The sequence below is a fragment of the Mesoplodon densirostris genome, chromosome 3 (genome assembly GCF_025265405.1).
Source record: "Mesoplodon densirostris isolate mMesDen1 chromosome 3, mMesDen1 primary haplotype, whole genome shotgun sequence".
In the NCBI taxonomy this organism is placed as follows: domain Eukaryota; kingdom Metazoa; phylum Chordata; class Mammalia; order Artiodactyla; family Ziphiidae; genus Mesoplodon; species Mesoplodon densirostris.
In genome coordinates, this window is record NC_082663.1 from 103,221,394 (window position 1) to 103,247,409 (window position 26,016).

General features: G+C 39.6%; 1 protein-coding gene across 4 annotated transcripts in view; it reads left to right on the forward strand.

The window, feature by feature from the left end:
* SNCAIP (synuclein alpha interacting protein) overlaps nt 1-26,016 on the forward strand; it is a 155,415-nt gene that overhangs the window by 104,733 nt on the left and 24,666 nt on the right. For 3 of the 4 annotated variants that reach the window (XM_060091888.1, XM_060091886.1, XM_060091887.1), the window contains exons 4-7: nt 9,767-10,635; nt 12,296-12,475; nt 17,867-17,980; nt 25,527-25,652. In XM_060091888.1, coding sequence (XP_059947871.1) covers nt 9,767-10,635; nt 12,296-12,475; nt 17,867-17,980; nt 25,527-25,652 — 1,289 coding nt within the window. The remainder of the gene's footprint in view (nt 1-9,766; nt 10,636-12,295; nt 12,476-17,866; nt 17,981-25,526; nt 25,653-26,016) is intronic. The other variant, XM_060091889.1, reaches the window with a different exon arrangement.

Genomic DNA, 26,016 nt, shown 5'->3' on the forward strand with positions numbered 1-26,016 from the left:
TTCTCATCTTGCTTGGCATTGCTGTGTTATTTGAGGCTATTGGCCGTGCCTTTCTGGAAACATTCTCCTCCCATGGCTTTGTGATACTACCTCTCTTCTTGTTTTTCTTCTAACACTCTTACATCTCCTTAGTCTCCTTCGCAACTCCTCTCCTTTCTCTACTTGACCTTTACATATCCAAGTGGTATGGAAGTATTCAGTAGGATCCTTTCTCCTCTCAATCTCTAAGTCTCTCTGGGTTGATAGCTCATTCATTCTCATGGCTTCACATGCCCTCTACTTGCTGCTGCTACTCACCTCATCACTCTAGCCTCCTAATTAATGACCCACTCAATATCTCCATTGGATGCCTTGTGGAATTATGAAGAGGAATTCTTGAATCCCCATCCCCAACCTGTTCCTCCTCAGACCCCCCCTCAGCAATCAGCACTCAGTTTACTGAAACATCCACTCGGTGGCCGAAGCCAGGATTCTGCCTCTCCCTCATCTCCACCTCCATCTATCAGCAGGTCCTGAGTTGTCTGTGCTCAAAGGCTATCTCCATCTGTCCACTTATCTCCAACTCAACAGCCCCCAGCCAGGCCGGGCCACCTTTATGTTTCATTGGGTTAACAACCATGAACGAATACTTTGACTTCTTTCTTCACCATCAATCCTTGACACCCCATATTTCCCCCAGAGGAGGCACAAGGATATATTTTTAAATGTAAAGCAGGCCATTTCATTCTCTGTGAAGCACCCCTAAGAATACCCTATTTCACTTAAAATATAACCCAAACTCCTTTTTGTGGTCCATAAAACCCTCAAATGAGTTGGCCCCTGACAACCTCCCCCAACTTCATCTTTGATCTCCTTCACCCTAGCTCACTCTGCTCTAGATAGAAGAACTATGGAACCTGCCAGATTCTCTCCTGCATTAGGCATTTGAGAATGGGCTTCCTTCTACCCATATCTTCACAGAATCGTCTTTTCTCTTGTATTTTCCCCCAGATCCTCATAATTGTCTTCTTCTCATCCTCAGGTCTTGGCTTACATGTCATCTCCATGATAAGGCTTCTCGGCTGTTCTCTATTCCAGGACCCTACTTGTTTCCATCAAATCACTCTGCATTTTGTAATTTCTCATTCATCTGTATACTTGCTTGACTGTCTGCTTGCCCCATAAGGACAGTGATTATGTCTATTTCATTCCCCTCTGTACCCCTACAGCCATGTGCACAGAGAACATTCAGCAGATGTTTGTGGAATGAGTGGACCCTGTAAGAGTCTTTTAGCATTCTGCCAATTACTTTAGCACTTCTGAACAAGCTCTATTATATTCCTATATGTCTTGCTTATATTGGAAAGAAATTGCCACCTTTAACCAGTTGAAAGAATTGGCAGCTGAAATCAGAACAAATTTTCCGTGATAAGATGACTCTAAATTTAGGCTGATGCTGCTAAAGATAAACAAAGTAGGGAAATTCTTCCACTCAACTGTTTCTAAGAAAAGTTGTTATTAAAAACCATTTTCCTAATGTTACTTCATACAGTGGTTACCAAAATCTCGGCAGAGAGCACAGTTTGGGATTTAGCTTAAAATGAATCTGAAATGAGTACAACCAGGTTTTACTACTGGTTTCTGGAATTCCATTGCCTACATGTGACCCAAATAGAGAAAATGTGAATTGCATGTTTAGGGAATACTTTTACTTTTGATAAGGCAGTTCTGCGGTGTTATGGAGAGAAAGTTGGAGTCAGGGAACCTCAGTCCTGGTTGAGCAGTCAGCATAGTATGTAATTTTCCATGTAACACTTGAAACTCCCTCAGTTCGCATTTATTTTCAAGTGAGAATACGGAAGCACTGCTCATCCATCCTCCGGAGTTGTTGTAAAAACGTCTAGTGACATCATACACTTGACTTGTGGTCAGAAACATAGGAAGTTTTACACAAATATATTGTATTCGTTATTTTAACGATGGAGGACATTTTAGGAAAATTCTAATTAATAAATAGCATTTGGAGGAACTTTTAAAACACACGTAAGTGTTTTGGGTTTTTTCATTGTTTGTAACAGTGCCTGAGAAGCGTGTACCGAATGGCAGTAGGAAAGGAGGCAGCAGCGCGGCTCTGCCAGGCTCTGTCCTGCAGGGGCCTCTATCTGCACTTTGCTGCGTCCCTGCACCTCCCCTGTCCTCTCTGCAGCCTGTAATGGAGAACTCCACCCGGCCACCAGCTTGCTTGGGCGGACCCCACGGGGCTGCCCAGAGGAAGAGGAGGCTGCAGGCTGGGCTACTTCTTCCTCCCATTTCTCCTCCCCTCCAGACCTCGAGGTGCGTCCCTCTCAAAGTGGGACTAGGTTTCATACACTTACCACTTTGTTTCTGGAAAATAGAATTCATTTAATGTTTCGTAAAAAAAAAAAAAAAAAAAAAAAAAGCAAACACTCATGCACCCTAAAGGTATATACCCCCTTTTCTCTTCTTGTGTCTAAAGTTGTATTCCTAATGTGGATACATGACTTCACATCGAGGAGGAAAATAAACATTTTACTGATGGCATTCTGGGAGCCATCTGTTGGAGCTGGATAGTAGAGGGTAGCGGATAGGGATTTTTCAAACCTCCCCCATCTGCCTCTTGTTCCCTTAGCAAGGAGCAGTATCTTGGTGTTTCCTGCCCTTGACAGATCAGCACTGTAGAACATTGCCACCTTCAGTTAAAACTGGTAAGCGTGGTTCTGCACTTTCCAGAAACCACACTGAGCCAGTTCTCCCCTGTTTCCACACTTCTCTGCTTGATGAGCCTCTGCACCATCCTTGGATGTGTATCTCTCTATATAATTCAGCACTGAGAGAGGAAAAAACAAAGGAAATCTGGTAGTGGGCCTGGAGTGGATGTGAGACTTAATCCACTCAAGAGGTTTTGCTGATGTCAGAGTGAAGGTCAGCATGCTTTTTAGGCGACGGAATAACTCTGAAACCATGTGCTTTCTTCAGAATCACTCATTTGTCTTCTATGGGAACCATACTTTCAAGGCCCAAAGGTTTAAACTTGTCAAAATATTGAGTCTGATTTCATGATAGAACATGCGTCTTTGGTGAAGAAGTATCTTTTCTACCCAAGGTAGCAAGGGCTTTTGAGTATTTCTGTGAGTTTTTACACAATAAAGAAATGGGTGCAGATGGGGTACAAAGTGATGTGAGCAGGTCTTGACAGTTCTGGGCTGGGCTGGGAATTAGGAAACTTGGGAAACTGGGAAATCTGACTTTCTACAGCTGCTTTATATCAGCAGCCACTTAGGAAGTTTAGAACCACATCAATGAATCTTTTCCAATAATATTTTAACAACTCAATGTGAATAAATCATTGGTTGATATTTTTATAAGAAAGTCCTCTGTACTTGCCCTTCAGCCTCACAACACCATCAATAAAGGGTCTGTGACACCAAAGAAAGGGATGAGCAAACAACTCCATGCGAACACTTCTCACACCCACTGGCTCTTCCCAATATCATGGCCTGACACAGTACTCCAGATTCAGAGTTAACCCAACCCTTTCTTGGATCAGGTTCCAATCTAGTCTCCAAGGGTGGTACAGAAGAGCACCCAGCAAGTAGTCTTCACTCAGGCTCCATACCCGTCTTCTTGTTGTCATGAGATAAGTATACCTGTCACCACGCCTTAGAACCTGAAGTGTTTGTGAGGAGTAAGCCCAGGATGGATTTCATTTACATCGGATTAAGGAAACTCTTGACTCTAGCATTGACCCTCCTAATCTTTCACAACATCCCTCTCTTAGGTATAAAAATGGAAGGAAATGGAATCCTGGAGAACTTAGAAGTCATGTCCTTGAAGGTGCCTAGATTTCCAGCAGCTGTAGAAGTGAAGTTCATTGTTGTGTACATTTTAAGGCAATTACAGCTAAAGCTGACCATTTTGTTTCTCAAGGAAAATAGTATTCCTTTCACTTCTAATAATAAATAGTAGGAACACAGTATTTTATCCTAAAGACACATCCTTTTCTTCCTCTTCTTGATGTCTAAACCTAATTTTCTAATATGGACACAAAACTCCATATTTAGAAGTAAAATAGGCATTTTGGGAGCCAGCACTGACGTTCAGTCTTGAAAATTGGATCCACCGTTGCAATAGCAAACTGTACATTATCTTCCTAAGAAAATACTAATTTATCAGTCCCAAGAGCCAAAGAGTTGTTCTGTGTCAGCAATCAGCTTAGCCTCATAATTATAAATTTGTGAGGATCTGTTGAAATAACGTGGATCCAGAAGAATTATAGTGTTTCATAGTGAGTCATTCAGAATAAAGAGCCCTGTTATTTGTAGACATTCCATATAGTCATAGAAATTTAGAGGTGGGTCAGGTCTTAGCAATCATGTGTCTAACCCCTTTATTTTACAGATGAAGAAGTTTTGGCTTAGAACTTAGGAAATACATGAAAATACTTTGATAGGCAGCACATCTTCAATAGCTTTACCAAGACTGTCTTTGAAATATTCAACACACTCAGTGTGTCCAAAATGTGGCGAGAGTGACTCATTGTGACAAGACTCATATGTATGTAGTATACTTTGCATCTTTGGTCTAGCATATTCCTTTGTTCCTTCTTCCCCCCTCCTGCTCCCTCCCTCCCCCTTCATTCATATATTCTTTAAAAGGTTTAGTCCTTGAGCCCCAATATCTGGGAGATGCTGTGCTAGACAGAGGGCTGGTTATAAACACAAGGAGGTTCACGAGCCATCCTTGCCCTTGAGGGACTCTCAAGAGAGAAGGTGAGACAGATGCATGAGTGAATTGTTGAAACAGAGCTTTATAAACGCGTGACTCTAGGTATGGGCGGATGTATCTCAGGACACTGAGAAGCAAAGGACAACGATTCCCTGGGAAATTCAGAGGAAATGCACCAAGGAGGTAACACCTGAGGGGAATCCTGGCAGATGAGCTTCCATCTTAGGCAGAGAAGGCAGCAAAGGTGTCGTAGGAGAGGGCGAACTTGCCCAAAGGCAGGAGAAGAGAAGGAAGGACCTGGGGTATCCAGAAGGGGGTGAGTTTAGCGATGGAAATGCAGAGAAAAATTAGTGACGTGAGAATGGTGGTGCTGAGATGAGAAGATAAATTAGAAAATAAATAAAAGAGCTGATGCCTACCATGATAAAGAATTTAGCTACTATCCTGAAAGTCAGGGCTTCCCAAAGCTTAGTTGTTTTAAGTAGTATTTCCACAACCTCTCTTATTTTTGTTTGACCTATAAACCACTTGTACTATTATTTTTAACTTATTTTTCTAAAACCATTTACTTTTAAGCATATTTGTTTTTGGAAGAAACTTTATGTCAGTGTTGTAAGTAAAAAATCAATGTCACTTGCAGTAAATTCAAGGACATCATTAAAATGAATGTGATGAAAATAAAGCATTTCTGCTAACTCTTTGCTTATGAAAGTCTCTGAGCTAAAGGCCCACAGTTTCATTATTCTGAAGGGAGTTTGTAAGTTTTGGAGAGGAGTTAAAGTCACTGCAGCACCAAACTGAGAGTCCTTAAATTAATTAAGAGGAAGAAAGAGTTGAAGGTATATAGCTTGCTTACTCTCTAAGTCAGGGGGATTTATGGTTCCTGTGCACCATCTTAGATACTGCAGGGGTATGTGTCCCACATAGGGGGAAATATTGTTTTAGGCAGTACAAGCCCTCTTCAAGGTTTTTGAGCTAAGAAGTGACAAAATCAGACTTATCTAAAGAGGGGATTACTCAGGATCAAAAGGGAAACCAAAGAAGAAAAGACACCCTGCAGGGGCTGTGGAAGGGTCTAGTCAGTAAAATAAGATGAATAGAGCGACCAGATTAAAGAAGGATTTAGGATCAAGCTACGTAGGACTTGGTGCCTAAGGGATGAGGGGCAGGGATGCCTTGGAGATGGATTGCTTGGGAGGCTGCATACATGGTCATGTGATTCAGGCCAGGTATGTGAGGAATATGTTTAAGGAAGACAGAGTAGAGTGTGTGTGTGCATATGCGTGTGTGTGTGTGCGCGCATATGCATGTGTGTGTGCTTTGGATGAGGAGGGGGAAGGCAAGAAGCAGGTGAGGGTAGGGGTGATAAGACCCCTGGATCAGAACATGCTACCTGTTACACATAACGTGCACATCCCAGGCTCACATTAAATGCTTGTTGAATAAATGGTGACCCGTGGATGGTCAGCAGGCAACTGGAAATACCCTGCTGGAGATCAGAGACATTCCAAATGCCAGTTAGATTGGAAGAGGGAACTGTGGTCTACAAATCAACCTCAAATGCATTTCCATTTACCTACTGACCATTTTAGAAACTTTGTGCCGTAATCAGGTAGACAGGTTTAAGGTATATTGGGCATGTTTATGTTCATAAGATGTTAAAAATGAATCCACTCACCCAAAACAGTCACTGAGAACCTACTCATGTAAAGCAATTTGCTGGGTGCTTTGAGGGATAGAGAGGTAAATTAGACACAGACTCTTCTCACAGCGCTTGTAAAGATCTCATAAAATAATCGATAAAATTTGCAGGGATTTAAATTTTAACATGTGAAGTATTTATTCATGATTTCCAGGAAACAAGTTTAGCCTCAAAATCTTCCTATAAGCCCTAGTTAGTCTGATCTTTGTTTCCATGCATTGTAAGAAGTGTATCATGGGGTCGGGGTAGAGCAACAGTATAAGTGGAATTTTTGGTAAACTTACAGAATCGAAGTGAAAATCTTGCCTGTCATTAAGGGCCCTTTTACTTGTGTTGTGCTTAAAATACCCGTTTTCCCAGCTTAGGAGAAATAAACTAGTTGCATTTTATCTTTTATGTATATAGATATATATATGTGTGTGTGTATATATATATATATATCTATATACATAAAATTGTCCTTCTCCTCAGACAGGTATATGATATAGTAATAAATTAGAGCATTCTCACAAAAACCTGTTATCTAATCCACTTTTCATAACTGGGATTTTTTTCCAGGTAGTCAAGACACAGACTGGAAAGCACAGATTTCCCTCTCAGCCTAAAAAAGAGTGATAGGTTTGAATAAGGAGGACAACGAGCCTAATGTTGATGCCCCTTCTTCAGTTTCTGGGCTCTTCTGTGGAAAGAAGTGTTTTCATAAGACTCAGACAGAATTCATTTCCATAGAGCATTCTTAATGGCTCCTGTCAGAAGAAAACAGCTGGGAAACATATGGTATCCATTTCCCTGTATCACTTGGAAAAAATTTCACATGTAAATAAAGCCAACATAAAAGAGTAGCCCTTTGAACCCACGACCTTATATGATACATAAATATATTGGTACAATGCTCTCGTTGTATTGGCCCACTAAGTTATGTGGCCTTAAAAATTTTGTATTGCATTCTGAGATGCACATAATCAAGAAGTTTCCAAAAAATGAAGGTAATTGGAAAATACCAGCAAATGCTATCCCTAATAATAAGTATGTATCTCAGAAATGTTAAGAAATATATATTTTTTTTCCTACTACATCTTAAGGTTTTCAGAAAATTGATGGATAAAATTTAAGGCATATTTACATTTATAAACTCTGTGTCCACAATTTTTCTGTTGGTTTAAATAAGTGAGTAACCATATATTCTTGAAAGGAAGAGAGAAAGGCTTGGCAAAAATTAGCTTTACACTTTGAGGGAGAAAAGGACATATAAAGGATAGAAAGACTTTTAAATTTATAATGGGCCAACAGGAATTAGTCTTTGCCTTTGCCTATTTACATTTCATAAATAACTAGAAAATCTAGCTCTCATTGGTGATTACCACTCCTCTGAGTTTATTAACAGGACTTTTGTCTCCTGTGAAATTAAGCTGTAAATCCCTGAGAAGGATGCTCTTTGGGCATTTAAAAAGAAATTTAATGCGTTGGACAAAGTGAGATTCAAATTCAGATACTAGCACTTGTTAATTGTCTGCTCTGTGCCAAGTACTGTATACAACTGAGAACCAGAGCCAGCAGAAGGCAAGAGAAGCAGCAGCTTAAGAGCATCTAGACACCTTCCTTCCCTTCTGGAACATTCTCTGTTAATACCTGTTTCTTACTGGACAGAGTCCAGTCCTCCCTCCACAGCTCACAGTATTCTCTTAGATTCCCAAAAGTCCTCAGAGAAGGACTGCTTCGTGCAGACCCTCTGAAACCACAAACAAAATTGTGGTCCATTTGGGGTAAAGAACTCACCCACCAATAAATAGGTACATAGCATTTAGTCTTAGAACACTCACTCTCACCTGCTTATTTTGGTTCCAGAACTTATCTGAATCCTTTTAGAACACATAGCAGTAGGACGAAGAATGACCAAGGGTCTAAATTTGGGGAACGTTTCATAATTTATATGCTGCTTTCACCCCAAGAATCAATGGTAGCCAGGGACTGTTGCAGAAGTTACAGACCTGAGTACACCCTCGTCTTAGCTCCTTTACTTTTTGGTTGTGCTCCATAGCAAAGAACAGACACATACACATGCTTTGGGGTTAAATACTTCCCACCTGCTGTTGTTGCAGAAGAGGAGAGAGTGATGGGAGATGCCTAGTTAGAGGGCATGTCCTGAAACCTCACCCCTTTGATGGGGGATGGTGTAACCTCAGTGGGAAGGGAGTAGGAATCTGTAAACTGGTGGGCTGCAAGCTACCAAGAGTGCGGGGTCATCTTCGTAGTCAAGGGAGTGTCCCAGAGAGGAGGTGGTGTCATCGAGGCTGAGGGAGGAAGGGGCAGCCGGTCACATGAGGCGGCCACACTGCGGGAGGAGGTGGTGCTTACCTTTCACCTCCCGTTACACTCCGTCTCAGCCAGGCACTTGGACGCAGACTATACAGTCTTCATCTAAACTTTGCAAGAAGTGAGAAGAAAAACAAATAGTCTGCCTACTTCACCCTCCCTTTGCACCTTCCTTCTCCTCCTGTTCATTTCCTGCTTTCCAAATGACCGAGAGCAGCAGTGACTCTTAAAGAGCACGTTCCCGTGTAAAGCTAGTGCATTATGTTGCTGTGTCATATGCCAGAAAGTACTGTTGAATGGCCATGAGCAATGGTTTACCGGAATACTCAGTCTGCGGTGGGATGAACTCAACCATGGCTTATCTCCCATGGTCCAGTCAGTCCTGACCCCTTCATTCCTTCCCGTTCTTTCCCTAATCCACCTAACAAATCACCTAGGGAATCACCCAATAGGTATCAGTTTAAGTTTGCCCAATATTAAACCATTTATCCCTTCGTTCTCTGAGACGTCGTCGTAAGCTTTCAGAGTATACCCGTGCGTGTGTGCACATATGCACATACATCCCTTCTCTCCCTGGATTAGTTTGGAAGTTCATTTAACACAAAGGATCCTATCCTCCAATTCTCTTTTTCAGGGTGATGGCAAGTATCAAAATACTATCAAGGAGGTGCCACCACCCAGGAAATAAACCCGAGTATCTGTCTGGGTTTGTTTTCTTTAGCTGTCTGCCTTCACTATTATTATTACTTGAATTAATTTTGAGCCAATATGTCATAACTTTCTTTTACCATTGACTGTTTTTCAATGGTAAGTATGAACTGTTTGTTTTATGATATACGTTCTCTCTTAATTCGTCCCCTTTGAGCTTCGTCCTTAATTCGTCCCTGGGCTTCCTTTGAGCATTACTTGAGTGGACCATGTCTGCCTGCATGGCCACGCTATTTTCAGTGTTTCAGACAGTCCCCTATTTTAATTTATTTTAAAACAGTTTTTAATAGTCCCCTCTTTTAATTTATTTTAAAACAGTTTCTAGCTCTAGCTGGAATTGCAGTGTCTCAACTCTTATTACAAACACACAGAAGCCCACGGGAATCGCCGATGTATACAGTAAGTTCCGCCCAGTGAAGCGAGTGTCCCCACTGAAACATCAGCCAGAGACTCTGGAGAACAATGAAAGTGATGACCAAAAGAACCAGAAGGCAGAGTATCAGAAAGGGGGTGATTCTGACCCAGGCCCCCAGCCTGAGGAGCTCAGCCCCAGAGATGGAGAGAGCAGCCCTCAAACTAAGAGCACGGAACCCAGCCCCTTGCTGGGCGAACTGGAGCATTATGACCTCGACATGGATGAGATTCTGGATGTGCCTTACATTAAATCCAGTCAACAGCTTGCCTCTTTTACCAAGGTGACTTCAGAAAAAAGAATTTTGGGTTTATGCACAAGCATCAATGGCCTTTCTAGCAAAGCCTGTTCGACAGGAAATGCTGAGAACTCACTGTCCAACATGACACCATTTTGTGTTCTCTCTCCTGTGAAAAGCCCTCACTTGAGAAAATCATCCTCTGTCGTCCGTGACCAGCAGAAGCTCTCCACTGAAGAATCTGAGAGTTCTCCTCCTCTGGTTAAATGTGGCTCTGCCTATGAGCCTGAAAAGCAGAGTAAGGACCTCCCAAATAAGACCTTTAGTGAGCCTCATGGTCGGAAACTTGACAAGGCAATGCCAGACTGCCAGCTCAGGACCTTCCATCTGCAGTCCTCAGCACCAGACCCCAAACTAGAGGAGCAGATCGGTGGCATGAACTGGACCAGCTCCCAAGGCCCAGAAGAAAGGAGTGAGTACCTGAAAAAAGTAAAAAGCATCCTGAACATCGTTAAAGAAGGGCAAATATCTCTCCTGGTAAGTATGAATTAATTCTGTATACATGTTAACAATCTAGAGACTCCAGTTTTATCAACTCCATTCATTAGTAACAGAATGATGATGCCTTTGTTCCAATTTTTGTTTAATCTCTACTTGTGGCTTTGGTTGGGAGATGTGACTTTTGAGTTTTAAAATTATAAGTTAGGTGGATAGCACAAGGAAAAACAATTGGCTATAAAGGAGAGTGTTATTTCACTTGAACTTTGCCTGAATTCAACTGGAATAAGGACACAGAGTCTAAAACAAAAACAAAACGAAAAAAGCCCAGCACTTTCTTTAATATGAATCTTAATGTCTTTCTTTTTTGCTTTTCAAATGGTTCCCAATGCTCTCACTCAGTTATTTGTGGGGATGTCAATTCCTTGCTGATGGGGGACCTGCCAGATACATGAACAGAGGGTCTTCTGTTTTATTCTGATCATTATTCAGAAGACTTGGACCAGGATGTTTGAAAGCATTTGCAGATAGAAACTTACCCTGGAGCTTGACTGCCCTCTGACCCACAGAGTTTTTTTTAGTTCCAGGTCTGCATGACTAGGGAGAATGAAGAAGCTTTTCCAAAGACTCTAGACACAGAGTAATATGATGTAAGAAAAGTCTGTTCTGCTTAGGCTCAGAGAAAACTAAACTGCAATCACATTCCATCTGCCTACGTTGTTCTTTCCTGGCTTCCAGACTTGGATCAAACAGTAGTAAGCCTGAGCTGACACTGTGGTGTTAATTAAAGTCTCATTCAAGAAAATCATCACATCTTGGCAGTGTGATTCTACTTAGGGTAGAGCCATGTGTAGATAAGTATAATGCGCTTGGTCTGTTATCACACATCTTAGTGTTATAATAGGATGATATGATTGAACAGTTTTACTAAGTAAAGTAATATTTTTTTCATCTCCTGAAGATGTCTTTTCCATTTCTCCTGGCTCTTCCTCTCTATTTCTCCTTGGTTCATTCCTTTCTTTTGTCTTTCCTGTGTTTTTATGTTTCCCAAGTGATAACACCTCTCAGTTTTACCCAACGGTCTTTATCAACGAGTTTATACTCAGGGGACTGAACTTCACTAGAGGTGAGGAAACCAAAGGCCAGGTAGCCTCCAGATGCCCCAGGAGTTTGTTTAGGGATGAAAGTGTCTAGAGGTACCCGTGGGAGCACTGTCTGCAGCACTCATCACATAGCTAGCTGTCAGAGCCAGCTCTCCATAGTTCAAGGCAATGCAGATGGTTAAGACAGGTAGTTCATTCATTTAACAAACCTCCAACAGGGAATAAAACACAGCCCAGCCCTCAGAACTTAGCAGGAGTAGAGGAGACAGCCAGGGAAGCTGCCAGTTACCCTTAAGTGTCATCGCAGTTGTTAGAAAGCCAGCTTGGAACCGCTACAGACTTGCTGACTCTTGTCTGTCACATGTCTCCCATGAAGATAAGTCACTTGAGCATTCATGTTCTAAAGCGCAGTATAACAAAAATGTCATTGAAAATCATGAGAATTAATTGCAAGGAGTTCTGACTTATTAGATCCCCATGGCTGCCATCAGAGCTTCTGGAAGCTCATCTCTTCTTCCCAGTGCCCGGAGCAAAACCCCCGCAGCATCTCCTTGTGGTTTATTGACTTAAGTTTTCTCCTCTCACTCTGTGTTCAGCCACACCTAGCTGCCGACAATCTAGACAAAATTCATGATGAAAGCGGAAACAATCTCTTACACATTGCCGCAGCGCAGGGCCATGCAGAATGTCTGCAGCACCTCACGTCTTTGATGGGAGAAGATTGCCTCAACGAGCGAAATGTGGAGAAGTTGACTCCAGCAGGCCTGGCCATCAAGGTGACTGGTTGGGGGCCGGGCCCTCCACAGCTAAAAGTTGGGTTTCTATATTTGAAGATTCCTAGTAAGTTTCAGTGTTAGAATGGAGGGAGAGAAGAGTGATATGCCAAGCAAACAGCAAATGAACCTATTGTATTTAAAAGGTTAATCATTTCAGTCACTAGCTGCTTTGAGATTTTGAGACTATATTCCAATTTAGGGTAAGCTTCAAATCAGCTAATAAAGAGAAAGGAAAATGATCTGTTGCCATTCTGAGAATTTTTGTTATTCTTAACCAACCCTGGATCTGTGTGAGGCTGTTTCATTTTTTCCTAATGTGAGTATAATGAGCAAGACAAATGAGGAAAAGGTGCATTATAAGGGATGCTAGCACTCAGAAGTATTTCAGACAATAAAGTGGACTTCTGATGGATTACATCTCAAGTTTAAACGTCTGCAGTATCAGACGTTTAGAATATCAGTGCCGAGTTTGCGTTTGGCTCTTGCAGAGTACAGTATGTTACCTGTCAAAAACTCCACAAATTAATGCCGACTGGGATAGAGTTAAAACCTAGAAACTGTGGTACAGGAAAACATGGTCTTTTATAGCACTGCAGTGAGTGCCTCTGTAAAATATAACACATCACGAGAAGGTTAGCTATTAAACTAAAATTACTTTTAAGATCTTTGGTAAATAAATGTGGAATTCAGTCACATTTATTAATAAGCCAGAAGTGAAGTTTAGGGAAATATAATACATCTTGTGCTTCTGCATATGTACTTTACTTTACTTAAGAGTTATGTCTTCTAAAAGCTGAATAATCATAATTTTTATAAATGGAATTATACTGAAATTTACTAGGGGAACTTGCTAGTTAAAGAAGTCTACTTGTGAATTCACTGAAGAATGTGTTATATTTGAAAAACAAGCAGTTTCCTTCCCCAGTATACCTCTTAGGCAAATCTGAATTTTTCTGTCTTCAATTTATTTATCATTCAGCAAAGATTAAAAAGTTGTTTTCTGTTTTATTTAATGTTACTCAGTGATTAGCTTTTTTGATCAAATAAGAAATCCATGGCCCCAGTGAATATCATTTTCCTTTAGTTGTAAATGATGCTATGTCAGATTAAGAGCTGAACTGCAGGCAGCCATCAAGAAGAAAGAGAAATGAAATGTGAAGTCAAAGTCAAGCATAGTGGACTTCAGCAATGTGTATGAGTCCACCAGGTACTGTGTTAAGCTGCTGGCAAAACAAATTTAAATGAGTCATAGTCCCTTTTCTTAAGGAACTGATAGCCTGGTGGATAAGGCAGGTAAATTATCAGTAATACAAGTGCAGGATACAAGGCGAATTCAGGATCTAGTCCCATGTCAGAATCCTGTAGGAAGGCAGGAGTTGGGTTTGGTAATCAGTGGGCATGTGTCAGTGATGACTAAAATATTCTTGCAATGCCAGTGATTGTTGACATTCGCCTTGCCGTTTTAGTATTTATAGAATACAGTTCTCATTAGTTTTCCTGACTAATGGTGCATTTTGAATATATTCTAACTACATCGTTGGATGAAATTTTTTTGTTAATTTATATGCCCGAGTGCTTGTTCTGATAGGGTAAGGATCTTCCGAGTAGGAAGGTACATAAGAAATTTAGTGGTCATTAAGCCAACCCTGGGTAAACTCCTTCTATGGTATCCATATTAAGTGTTAATTCATTCTTAAACTGCTCCAGTCAACATAGGATCCCCATCATACAATCAGCATGCAAACTTAAACAATAAATTTTTTTGCTTCAATGAAGAACATACATCAAGCCCACAGGACTCAAAAGCTCTTATAGTTTTGCAGTCTCAGGCTTTTCATACTTTACTTCTGGACAATGATCTGAGAAATGGAAGTATTCTTTTACTGCTTTATTTAATCTAGAATTTACAAAAGCAGTAAATACAAACATTTTATAATATATGCCACCCTCTTTGGCTATCTGTCCTGACACATGTCCTGCCTCAGTCCATTAGTGTATTGTGATGGACATTGATGAAATTGAGGGAGTGCTAAGAAGTCATCATTCTTCCATTTTAGGACCTTGTTTTGAACACTAGTAACTAACTGATGGTATTTCACCTCCTTAAGCACAGTTCTGAGAACCCTGCTGTCATTAAAGAAAACAAACTTGGTACAAATGGGCAGAAGTTGCTCAGATAACATGTCTTGGCTGACAGGAAACAGAGTCAGAGACAAGGTATCAAATAAAAAGATTACATTAGAAAAGGGGATCTGAAGTTATAGCGAGGCTTAAGAACATCTCCCCATACTGTTAAACTCCTTAAATATGGAACATCATAAGTTCTTGCCAGCTACATGCAGAATTTATTGAGTGCTTTATGGGTACCCAACACTAGATACTATGGGAGTTCAACAGGCATTATTAAATGCCCTTTGGGAACAGTTAAGCAAAATAATTGTAAAGAAAGATTTCTAAAAGGTGAGAACAGTCTGTTTTCTAAAATAGAGCCAGCACAAGAAATTACTTTAGAATCTAAACAGATTTGGAATGAGATAACCTTGATTCTCTTTTTATTTCTGAGTAAGCCCAAAGACAAAATGCTGGTCTGGTGAGAAAACATATAACCTACTGATATTCCTTTTTAACATACAGTGAGTGACTGAAGGCTCAGGGACCTCAGCAGGCAAAAATCTCCCACTAGAATTTACTAACATTTTTTGTTTTCTTGGTATTTCTATTAATGGCAAGTGATACTGCTTTCAAACTCATAGTAGTGATATAATATTTCCTTTTCCCTCTCTAGCAACTTTTTATTTGTTTAAATGTTTCCTTGAGTAACTAAACCTATCACACATCTAACAGAACATTCTCCCCAACAGCAGCAGAATATGCATTTTTCTCAAGTGCACATGAAATAGTCTCCATGATAGACCATATGTTTGGTCATAAGACAGATCTCAATAAATTTAAAAGGATTAAAATCATACAAAGTATGTCCTTCCACCATAATGAAATACAATTAGGTATTAATAACAGAAGGGAATTTAAGATATTCATAAGTATATAGAATTAACACACCTCAAAATAATAATTGTATCAAAAGAGAAATTACAATGGAAATGGTAAGATATTTAGAGATGAATGAACATGCAACATACTAACATTTCAGCATGCAGCTAAAGCAATGCTTAGAGGGAAATTTATAGTTGTAAATGCATATGTTTAAAAAGGAAGGAGGAGGACGAGGAGGAGGAGGAAGAGCTCAAATTATTAGCCTAATCTACCTCAAGAAACTAGAAAAATAAAGCAAACTAAATTCAAAGCAAGCAGAAGGAAGAAAATTAAATTTTTTTCAAGCAAAAATAAATGAAATAGAGAATAGAAAAATAATAGAGAAAATCAACAAAACCAAATTTGGTCTCATAAAAAGATTTTAAAAAATTAACAAGCCTTTAGTTAGACTGACCAAAAAAGAGAGAAAGAAAGAGAGAGAAGACTCAAATTACTAAAATCAGAACTATTGCCTCATATTTTTGTGTTCTGTGTAAATATCCATTGATGTAAATTGTCTTGCCTCATAGACACTCAATGTGGTTCCTACACCTTTCTTTATTCAGAGGGAATGAAGCACGTTGTGTCAGTGGGGTTTTTTTAATTCTCCTAAGAAACACTGCATGCTCAAATTGTGTAATTTAAGGAAAGTCTGTAATGAATGATTTATATACAAAAGGAGGGTGGGTGGACAGGGTGTAGGGAGCCCGTGAAGGAAAGTGCAGTATATTGGGGTCAGTAACAACCAGAGCACAGTTACCAACCCAGAGCCTGAAAGGGCAGGGGAAGGACCTTGAGATAGAGAGGGTTGAGTAGAACTGCTGATTTATGACCTTTGACTGGTGGCAGGACTCAGCAGACCAGTGGCACCTCCATAAAGGGGGAGTTGAGAACAAAGGAGACCTCAAACTCACTCTCTTTTCCTGGTCTCCTGTTGCTGCTTTCCATTAGCCAAACCCAGTCAGAAGCCAGGGGGCAAGGGAGCCAACACATACAGATCAGCCTCCCTGAGCAGGAAGGAGGGCAGAAACAAGAGGAGATAGATCTGAATGGGGCACCTGGAAGCTATTCAGCACATACCTGATCATGCTAGATGCCCCAGTCAGAAAGAACTATTCTGCGTGTGAATAGTTGGAAGTTGACTACTTGAAATTCCATTATCCAAATAGGAGTAAATGAAGAATGAGAAGATTACCCACCCTGTCTTGTTTTTAGAATAGTCTTCCCTGACTTCATGCCCATAGTAGTTCTTTTCTCCTGTGCTAAGGTCCCACACAATGCAAACCAGGAAAGCAGTTGAATGTCTCATTTGTCTTATGGAGTTATTGTGAGGATCTAAGAGAGCATTTTAATACAGTGTAAGGTGACGTATTATGTGCTTAGTAAGCTGACATGCATCACCTCATTTGATCTTTACAGTAACTCCATGAGGTAGCTGCTACTAACCCCTGCTATTTCATAGATGAGAAAATTGAGTATCAGAGAGGTGAGGTAAGTTGTTCAAAGTCTCGTAACTAAGTGGTGGATTAAGGGTTTAAATCCATTCCAAAGTCTGGGTCTTAATCACTAGGTTACATATGTCACAACTGCCTTCCTGGTTTGCACAGTGTGGGATCTGAGCACAGGAGAACAGGGCTACTGTGGGCATGAAATCAGAGAAGGCTTCAGTGAAAGTAGCATTTGAGCCAGTGTAATGGGATTATTTTCCTTTTCTTTATTTTGGATTCCTAACATGCTAACTTATCAAGAGAAAAAGCAGAGTTAATGGATAAACAAATTGTGGTATATTTATACAATGGAATACTTCTCAGCAATAAAAAGGAATAAACTATTTCCAAGCACTAGCTTGGGTGAATCTCAGAAGCATTATGTTGGGTGAAAGAAGCCAGATGCAAAAGAGTACATACTCTATTCTGCTGTGATAGGAATCATAGTGGTTGCCTGGGCAAAGGTGAGGCGTATGAGAACAAAGGAGTACTAGAAATGTGGGCATGTGGTGGAAATGTTCTACATCTTGATTGGAGTTGTAGTTAACAAGAGAATATATTTGTCAAAATTCATGAAACTGTACTTTAAAAAGAGTATATTTTATAGTTCGCAAATTATACCTCAATAGATTGATTTTAAAATAACTGATGAAATTATGAAAATGTATTAAGTAAAAATTATGCAGTTGATTTAGAGTAAAATTACTGTTCAGAAATATAATAGGTGATATACATTTATTGTAAATGAATTACGCCAAATATAAAAGCCAAAATTCATGTGATTTTTCCCTTGGTAAAATTACCACCTGTGAGGTATTTTTTCAAACCTGAATTACCTTAAATTTCTTTTTTCTTTTTCTTTTTAATCTAGAATGGTCAATTGGAGTGCGTACGCTGGATGGTGAGTGAAACAGAAGCCATTGCTGAATTGAGTTGTTCTAAGGATTTTCCAAGCCTTATTCATTACGCAGGTTGCTTCGGCCAGGTATGAAGAAATTTTTAATTATCTTCTATTTGCATGCTATGTAATCTATCTCTTTTTAAATTTTTAGTCCATTAAAATCCAAACATAAAAAATCATCAAAAATGTATTCAAAGATTTATAAGCAGTGATATTCATTGAAGCATTTTTTATGTGAAAGAAATGTTTTAAACAACCTAAATATTCCAGATAGGATATTGGATAAATAATGAAGCAACATCCATATGATGGAACTTTACAGAAAAATATTCATTATATAATATTGAATTAAAATGTATGATACAAAACTGTTCCTGTAATTTGGTACCAACTTTGAATTTTGGAGAGAGAGAAAGAGAAATAGATTAGAAAACTAGAAAAAACTATGTCACAACTTGTTTTTATCGTAATTATCACTCGGTAGAATTATAAGTGGCTTTTATTTTCTTTCTTATATTTTTCACTTTTTTCCAAATTTCCTACAATAAACAAATTTAACTTTTGTCAAAAGGAAAAATGATAGATTTTCTTGAAACCAAAATTAAGAAGAAAATCTTTGGTATGGCATTAATCGAGGAGGTCTCCGTCCATTAAAGATAAGCAATCACACTAACTAAATGAGTCTCAGTTACAACCAGTTTCTGCGTTAGGAAATCCCAGTGTGAGTAACTGATGTACACAGATCACATCCAGTGTATGCAGTAAAAAATCATCACTAACTCTCTTTGAGAAGGATGAGTATAAATTATCTTTTTTAAAAAAATTGGAACCACAAAATGCCAATCTCAGTCTTAAAAAAATATAAATAAAGTCAGCACTGTATTAAAATAGATTTAATCACATTTGTTTGTGGCAAAGAAAATTGCTTCTCATGCATATAACCTTATCCCTTTGGTTTCATAAACTTTCCCAGTGACAGTAAATTGTGGTATTGTCAACAAGAGATTATGCTTTTTCAAGCATAACAATCTCAAATTTTAAAAATAGACTCCTAGAATATTACCACAGCCTTTCTTCAGGGGGAGTCATGTTCGGTGACAGTTTATTTTGTGCCATGGTAACTTCAATTAATATATATGTAATGTTTCCTATATGTACCAAGCACCATGCCATTGGATTTTGTGTACATTATCTGGCTTATGCCTTAAAACAACCTTATTGGATTCTGTTGTTTTTATCCCCATTCTATAGATGAGGAGACTGAAAAAAGAAATCTTAAGTGGCTTGCATGTGGTCTAATGGCTAGTAAGAGCAAAGGCTGGATCTCAACTCAGGTCCTTTGGCTTTGGGACCAGATTCTGTTTTTCCTCCATTTGTGTAGATAATTTGTATAGCTTGTTTACAGTGGCACAGATACAGCTGCAGAAGTCTTTTTTTACAATTTTATCTAACAATACGTTGTGATATTTGGAGTATCTTAACACAGCTCATATGAAATTTATGGAATGAAGAAAGGAGCAGGAAGAGCATTTAAAATTTGTAAAAGCCAATGTCTTTGAAATAATTACTCCATTTTCTTTGTGTATTGCACTTATGAGCCCCAGTCATGGTGATCTACAAACGTAAGAATTAATAAGATTTGTTAAGATGCCCTTTTTTTGCTTAGACTGGCAAAGGGGAGAATAGTATTTTCAAATGACCAGAAGAATCATTAAGACAATAGTTTTCATAAATCATTCTCAGTATAAAACAAAATTTTATTTATTCTCAAATTGTCTGAGTAATTGTTTCATACCCCTGATTTCATTTGCTTGTGTAGAGCCTAAAGAGGAATTTCAGATATCAGTGAAAAGGCTGACTGCACTTTTGGAAGAGCTTGCCAAAGAAAAGGAGGAAAGGATTGCACTGCTGTTCTGAGACTTTAAGTCAATAATTGGGCATCCGGCCTTCTTTGTCCTGAGCAATGTTGCTTATATGTGCCAGTTTCTCTCTTCAGCTCTCACAGCAGGCTTCTCATAATTTTGAAGCTATTGGGACAGAACAAAAGAAAGTGCCATTTCTGGGACTGGTTGGGTGATAGTGTAGTTTGCTTGGCTGGACTAGAGGAAAATATGGAAAATAGTGACCTATGTGAAGAGCCATGTCAAACATTTGCTTCATGTTAGTATCGGTCTTCAGGTTGTTATTTCAAGCTGATAAGCATTTTTAATGACTTCAAGTACAGCTTTGAGCAAGGCACTCCAGCAGTGCCTTCAGGAGAACATTCCTAACTATGTAGAAAATGTAGAAGCCCATTAGGACTGCAAATTCTGCCCAGCCATCCTACATCCGCCACGACCACTTATGTAACAGATAACCTGTGGAGATGCTGAACTTGGAACCATTACAAGGCTAATATTTTCATAAGGAAGACTGTTATTGAACAGTTTTCTAATGGATTCAGCACATGCAGGTTTTTCTACATCAAGCAGGCACTTGAGTGTGTTCTGGTTTTGTTTCTTCAGTAAATACCTTTGGAAAGGATAGTACAGAGGAAAATTCCTCTCTTGGTTTATTTTAGTTGCCCTCTGCCCCTTCTATAGATTCTTAAAGAATGAGCTCCATTTGACTCACAATTTGTGTCCTTTTTCTGGTTAAAATTACCTTTAAGGGCTCCAGAACCACAGGGTAGCCAGCAGTTTTTAGTGGTCTTCTGGAGTGATAGATCTTTGGGTGATAGGAATTGATTTTCCTCCTCTTGACACACCAGGTCTCAGAGGGGGCAGTTATTTCATTCCCTGATTGTACCTAGCAGAACCGGCCACAGGGAGCACGAAGGTGAAAGCATGAGGGACGCTCAGGGAACGAGCAGGGGCGTCCTCGGATGGGCCTGCTTTGCTGTCCCTTGAGAGAGATGCTTGCTGGCAAAACAATTGAGACAGAATTGTCTCAAGTCAAAGTCACCGCCTGTGTAACTTGGGCAGTTTTATTCGAACATGAAGGTTTAGATGGTCTCGTCCAGCATCCCAGCAAAGCTCTTGCCCTCAGGTGCTTGGGGGCTCCGGCCTGTTTTGCATTGGTCACCGGTTCAGTGGGCTCTCTGATACTTTCAACATCAAACTTATCATTTTGTTTCTGAATCTTTCATGTGACTTTTGGTCAAGGAGTTTTGCTACAGAAAAAACAGGAATCATAGCATTAAGCACTTACCAAGAAAGAGCACATTTGCCTACACTATGTTCATTCTCCATTTTAAATGTTTGCCCTGATACGGATCAAAAAAAAAAAAAAAAAAAAAGACACTTTTTCAAAAAAGAGAAAGCTCAGCAGTTCCTACGAATGGTCATGAACAGTGATAGGCATGCTGGTGAGGGGGTTCCTTCCACAGGCTGTGTTATTGTTTTTCCACGGTTTACTTTAAAAAGGGGAAATATTCTGTTGACTTTATTGTTTCATTGTCATGGGGTAGAAATAAGTAAACAGCACTGAAAGGGTTATGATTGCAGATGAAAGCAAACTGAAAAATCTTTGAATGGCACAAGCATTCATCTGCTCTCCAAGGACCTTTGAAAAAGCTTAACCAACACAGAGCTCAACAACCCACAGACTGACAGTTAATGTGATTTCTGTGACCCAAGGGTTGGAAAGGAAGTGTGTCCTTTATGGAGTCAGGGGTCATGGGGCAACGAGCCATGGTGGATATTCATACTCAGAAGACAGAGAATATTAGCTCCTGAGTCTGAGTTTAAATCCTAGCCCTACCCTTACTAGCTCAGTAGCCTTGCATACATTTACATTTTTTAAAAAAAGAAAAGATCTCCCTGGACCTCAGTTTCCTCATCTTTAAAATGGAGATAATAGAACCTTCTTTACAGGGTTACTCTGAGGTCCAAATGAGAAAAGCCACATGAAGCACTGCCCACTGCCAGCACATATTAGACACTAGGTAAATGTTGGCTATTATGGTTATTGGATACCTTCCACTTTATTATTTTTATTTCTATAAGTATTATTTAATATATTTATTTCACTATGAGTGAAGTATCAGAGAAATTTGGCAAAGAATTATTTAGGCCTTAACCTATTTAATCAATTCTTAGATGTATTTTTTTTTTACATTTTACTATCTCTAGATTCTACATTTATCTTACAGTAAATGACAATATGAGATTATTGCTGGCCATCTTTTTACATTTGAACATGTCAAAAACTGGAGTGAATCTTATAATTGATGGCACGTTAGATTTGATAACCTATGATCACAGACAAAGCTGCTTCCTTTAGAACTTATGATTGTAACAAAACTGTAGACATTTTATTGATACCAGTAATAAACCTGTGGCATAGTTTTCAATTACATTTTTAATTAGACTGTCCAGCAAATCTCATAAATTACATGCATTAATTGCCGCTTTAAATAAATTGCATTGCCTTTAAGAACATGCAAAATACAACATTAAAACAGGTTACCGAAAGAGCAGAAAATCTCGAGAAGAGGAAACTAGTACATGAAGTAGGTTTCAAGTCGTTAGATGTAAGTTGAATGGGTAGGTGGGTGTGTGGGTGATTGGGTGGAATGTCAATTGGAGAGGCATTCTGTAAAACAGAAATAATACAGAAGAGCCAGCCCATCCATGGGACTGCATTGGATGTTCTCTGAAAGCAATACCTATGGGAAAATGAAGATCTGAAGTTACATTCTTCCTTTAACATCTTCTTCCTGACACACACACACACACACACATACACACACACACACACACACACACACACACACACTGGTGGGGGGCAGAGGAGAGAACCCGCGGAATGTCTAAAAGATAAAAGAAGAGGTGGGCATCATTGCATATATATCTATAACACGTATGCATTTACAAGGGCCTTCTTAGTTGGAGAAAATAGCTGTATTTGTTCTGTTCTCCTTACTAGATATTTGTCAAATAAGTCACTGTTTAAATTGTAGGACTGTGGATCTCTGCTGGAATGTTCTCCAGAATCAGAGCAGAAAGCATTTCTCAGAGACTGGATGCTAAACATGCTTTTACCCAAACCAAGGGATTCTAGCCATCTCCATGTCCCTCTCAGAAATCCTAAGTAGACAGCCAGCCCATCCGTTTGAGCAGTGCTTCTGTGCACCGTATCGTAGGGGAGATTGTCATTTCCATTGATTTCTCAGTGAACAGGCCAGTTGCATAGCTTCTTATTAAAGTAAATTGTCCACTGCAGAACACAAAACTGAATTGGAGGAGCTGGGCAAAGACGTGCCTTGTTCTGAACAATAGGATAAACATTCTTCCTTTATGTAAGTCTTGCATGTTGAATTGGGTAAGAGCCTTAATTATAGGAAAGAATTATCCATGCCATCGTAAGAAAAGCAGGCAGGTTATCATAACAGTATGGACTGCACCTGACTGGGAGAGTGAGGGGCCAAGGCAGCTCCTGCCTCACACAGACCTTGCCCTGTTCTCCCAGGTCATCAAGCCCCTGCAAAGTCCAGGTCTCTAGATTCTTCCCAGGTTTCTACAAAGGGAAAATTCCTAGTCTTAGGAATAGTATTCTATTTCCTATAACTCCATTACTAAAAGTTATTCAGTTATATTCAGTTATTCGAAACACTGAATTATAATAAAGGGCATTTCCTGTGCATGTGGAATAGACATATCCACTATAATATTTAATTGAGTCTGAAAAACATGAAAGTATGCCTGACAAGAAGGTACATATAAAACGTTTCTGAGTATCTTGAACTCCTCTGAAATTTACTTGCTAAAGAGAGAAGCTGCTAGAGTATCAGAGAATATCCAGTTGTCTTCTTCAGTTTTCTGATTTGTAAAATAATTGAATTGGATAATTCCCTAAAGTCTCTGCCACTCCGCATTCTTAACATGTAATATCATGGAGCAAACCAGGTCACCACAAGCTTGACAATGACCATTGAAGATGGCAGGACTGTCCTTTTCACCAGTAGGGGCACAGCAACCTGCCCTCTTGATGTTTCTGTATCTTAGGCATTGACTTCTAACCAGTTGGTCATGTCACTGATCTTGAGGTACACCCACTCATCCAGATCTTTTCAGGAGTTAAGATCACATGGTTCGATCATCTGTCTCCAGATAAAAATATTTTGGTTTTTTCCCTACCTAATTAGGAAAAATAAAGGAAGTTGTTGTACCTTATGCATTTGAAACATCACCTGCTCTGGTCCAAATGTCACTCCCAGCTTCCTCCAAGTTTGCCTCTGAAGAAGAGGATTAAGCACATCAGCCTATCTTATCCCACTCCTATCTCCTCCAGGCTTTGCTCCACCTCATTCTCTAGGGACGTGGAGGGTTTCACTTCCTACAAGGTCTATCTGCTTTTGCAGCTAACACTCACCCTGCTTTCCCGGGGTGCATTCTTGGTCAGTTGTAAGTATTGATTACATTTTCTCTTCTTGCTCTTTAGAGGGCTTACTCCCTGTTTGCTCATGTGAAAAAGGTGTGGTACATATATTCAGTCTCTCCCTGATGTCACAGATGCCTTTATAAACAGTGCCCTGTTCCCCACATGAGGGGAGAAACATGAAAGGAGTTGGTTGTTTTTATCCAGCATTCCTTTAGCAGATTAGTTGGCATGTTCAGAAGGTGAAGGCAAATTTAATCCAGAAAAATATAAAAGTTCATGACCAGTCCAAGCAAATAACTGGAAAAGAAAATCCTTTAAAAGGCTAAGGAGAGGTTCAAGGCTATTACAAACGCATGATTATCTTTTTAAATGTCAAATTCCACCCACTAAACTTCATGCTGTTGTTTTTACCACTCTCATATTTTTTTAGCATTATATTTAATTTTTCTATTTTAAAACAGTGAATTCCCATCCCCGTGCTTTCTCCTGAGGCCAAACATAACATGTAAATACCACAAAAGACTCAGTGGGTAAAATGCAAACAGATTATGACAACACACACTGACTGTTCTATGTCTTTGCTTTTGAAAGTTTGTGTTCAAAGCTTTGGGTCCACTTCCTTTAACATAGAAGAAGAGAAAGATTTATCTGTTAAAACAAACAAAAAATCCCCACCAACATTTGGTCAGAAAAATCAAGAGGGTCCCAGTTTTATTTCAGTGTGGTTATCTTATACTTAGCAACTTAAGATGTTGCCTCTTTTTTGTAAGCCTATTGATTGTACGGTATGGGATTAGGAAGGCATGGTTGAAGCATGATAAACTTAAAGTAGAAGCTAGGTATCTCAATAGTCCAAGGTTTTACAATAATATTCTTGAAGCCTCCAGATAATATAACAAAGTAACAAAAATATTGCCTTGAACTCAAAAGACTTGGACTGGTTCCAACGTTGACTGTCTCACTGTGTGACTGAGGAGGTACTCAAACTTTCTGTGAATCAGTTTTCCCACCTGTAGAATAAGTAAGCAAAACAAGAGCGTTTCTGAGCTAACTTTCTGCTCTTCGAATTCTCAGAGCATTCTTCTTTCATTAACTTTAGTCAGAGATGCATGAATTTTCAGTTCATACTGAATGGAAATGTTCTCCTCGTAAGGTAAGCTTGGCTATATCTAAGCTTCACATGTTGGAGTTTTGTTTTCCTCTGTCCTTATATTAGACTTCACTACATGACAGTCTATTAATTCCAGCCCGTCCTTGTGTTTAATAGGAAAAGATTCTGCTGTGGCTTCTTCAGTTCATGCAAGAGCAGGGCATCTCACTGGATGAAGTGGACCAGGAGGGCAACAGCGCCGTTCATGTGGCTTCCCAGCATGGCTACCTCGGGTGCATACAGGTACACAGGCCTTGCTGCTCTGGAGAGAGAAATGAGTGCATCAAATAATAAAACATGGGAATTTTGTTCACTGGGAGAATGTCTGGATTAAATCAGCTTTTCCTCTTATAGTGGATAATGAGGAGTCAAATTGATACATTTGTATTTCCAGAAATGCACACAAACACTGGCATCAATAGCTGTCTGGGTTTCTCCTGGAGTGTCACAGGATGTTGAAGGGGACACTTCTTGCCCTTGCAGCATTATCTTGAAACCCGAATGCTGAGGACAATAGAAATGAAGTACCCCCATGTTCTCAAGACAGCAGGAAACCACTACCAGACTGACATCGCTGAGTCCGTCACATGGAGGGTGCACCCTTCCT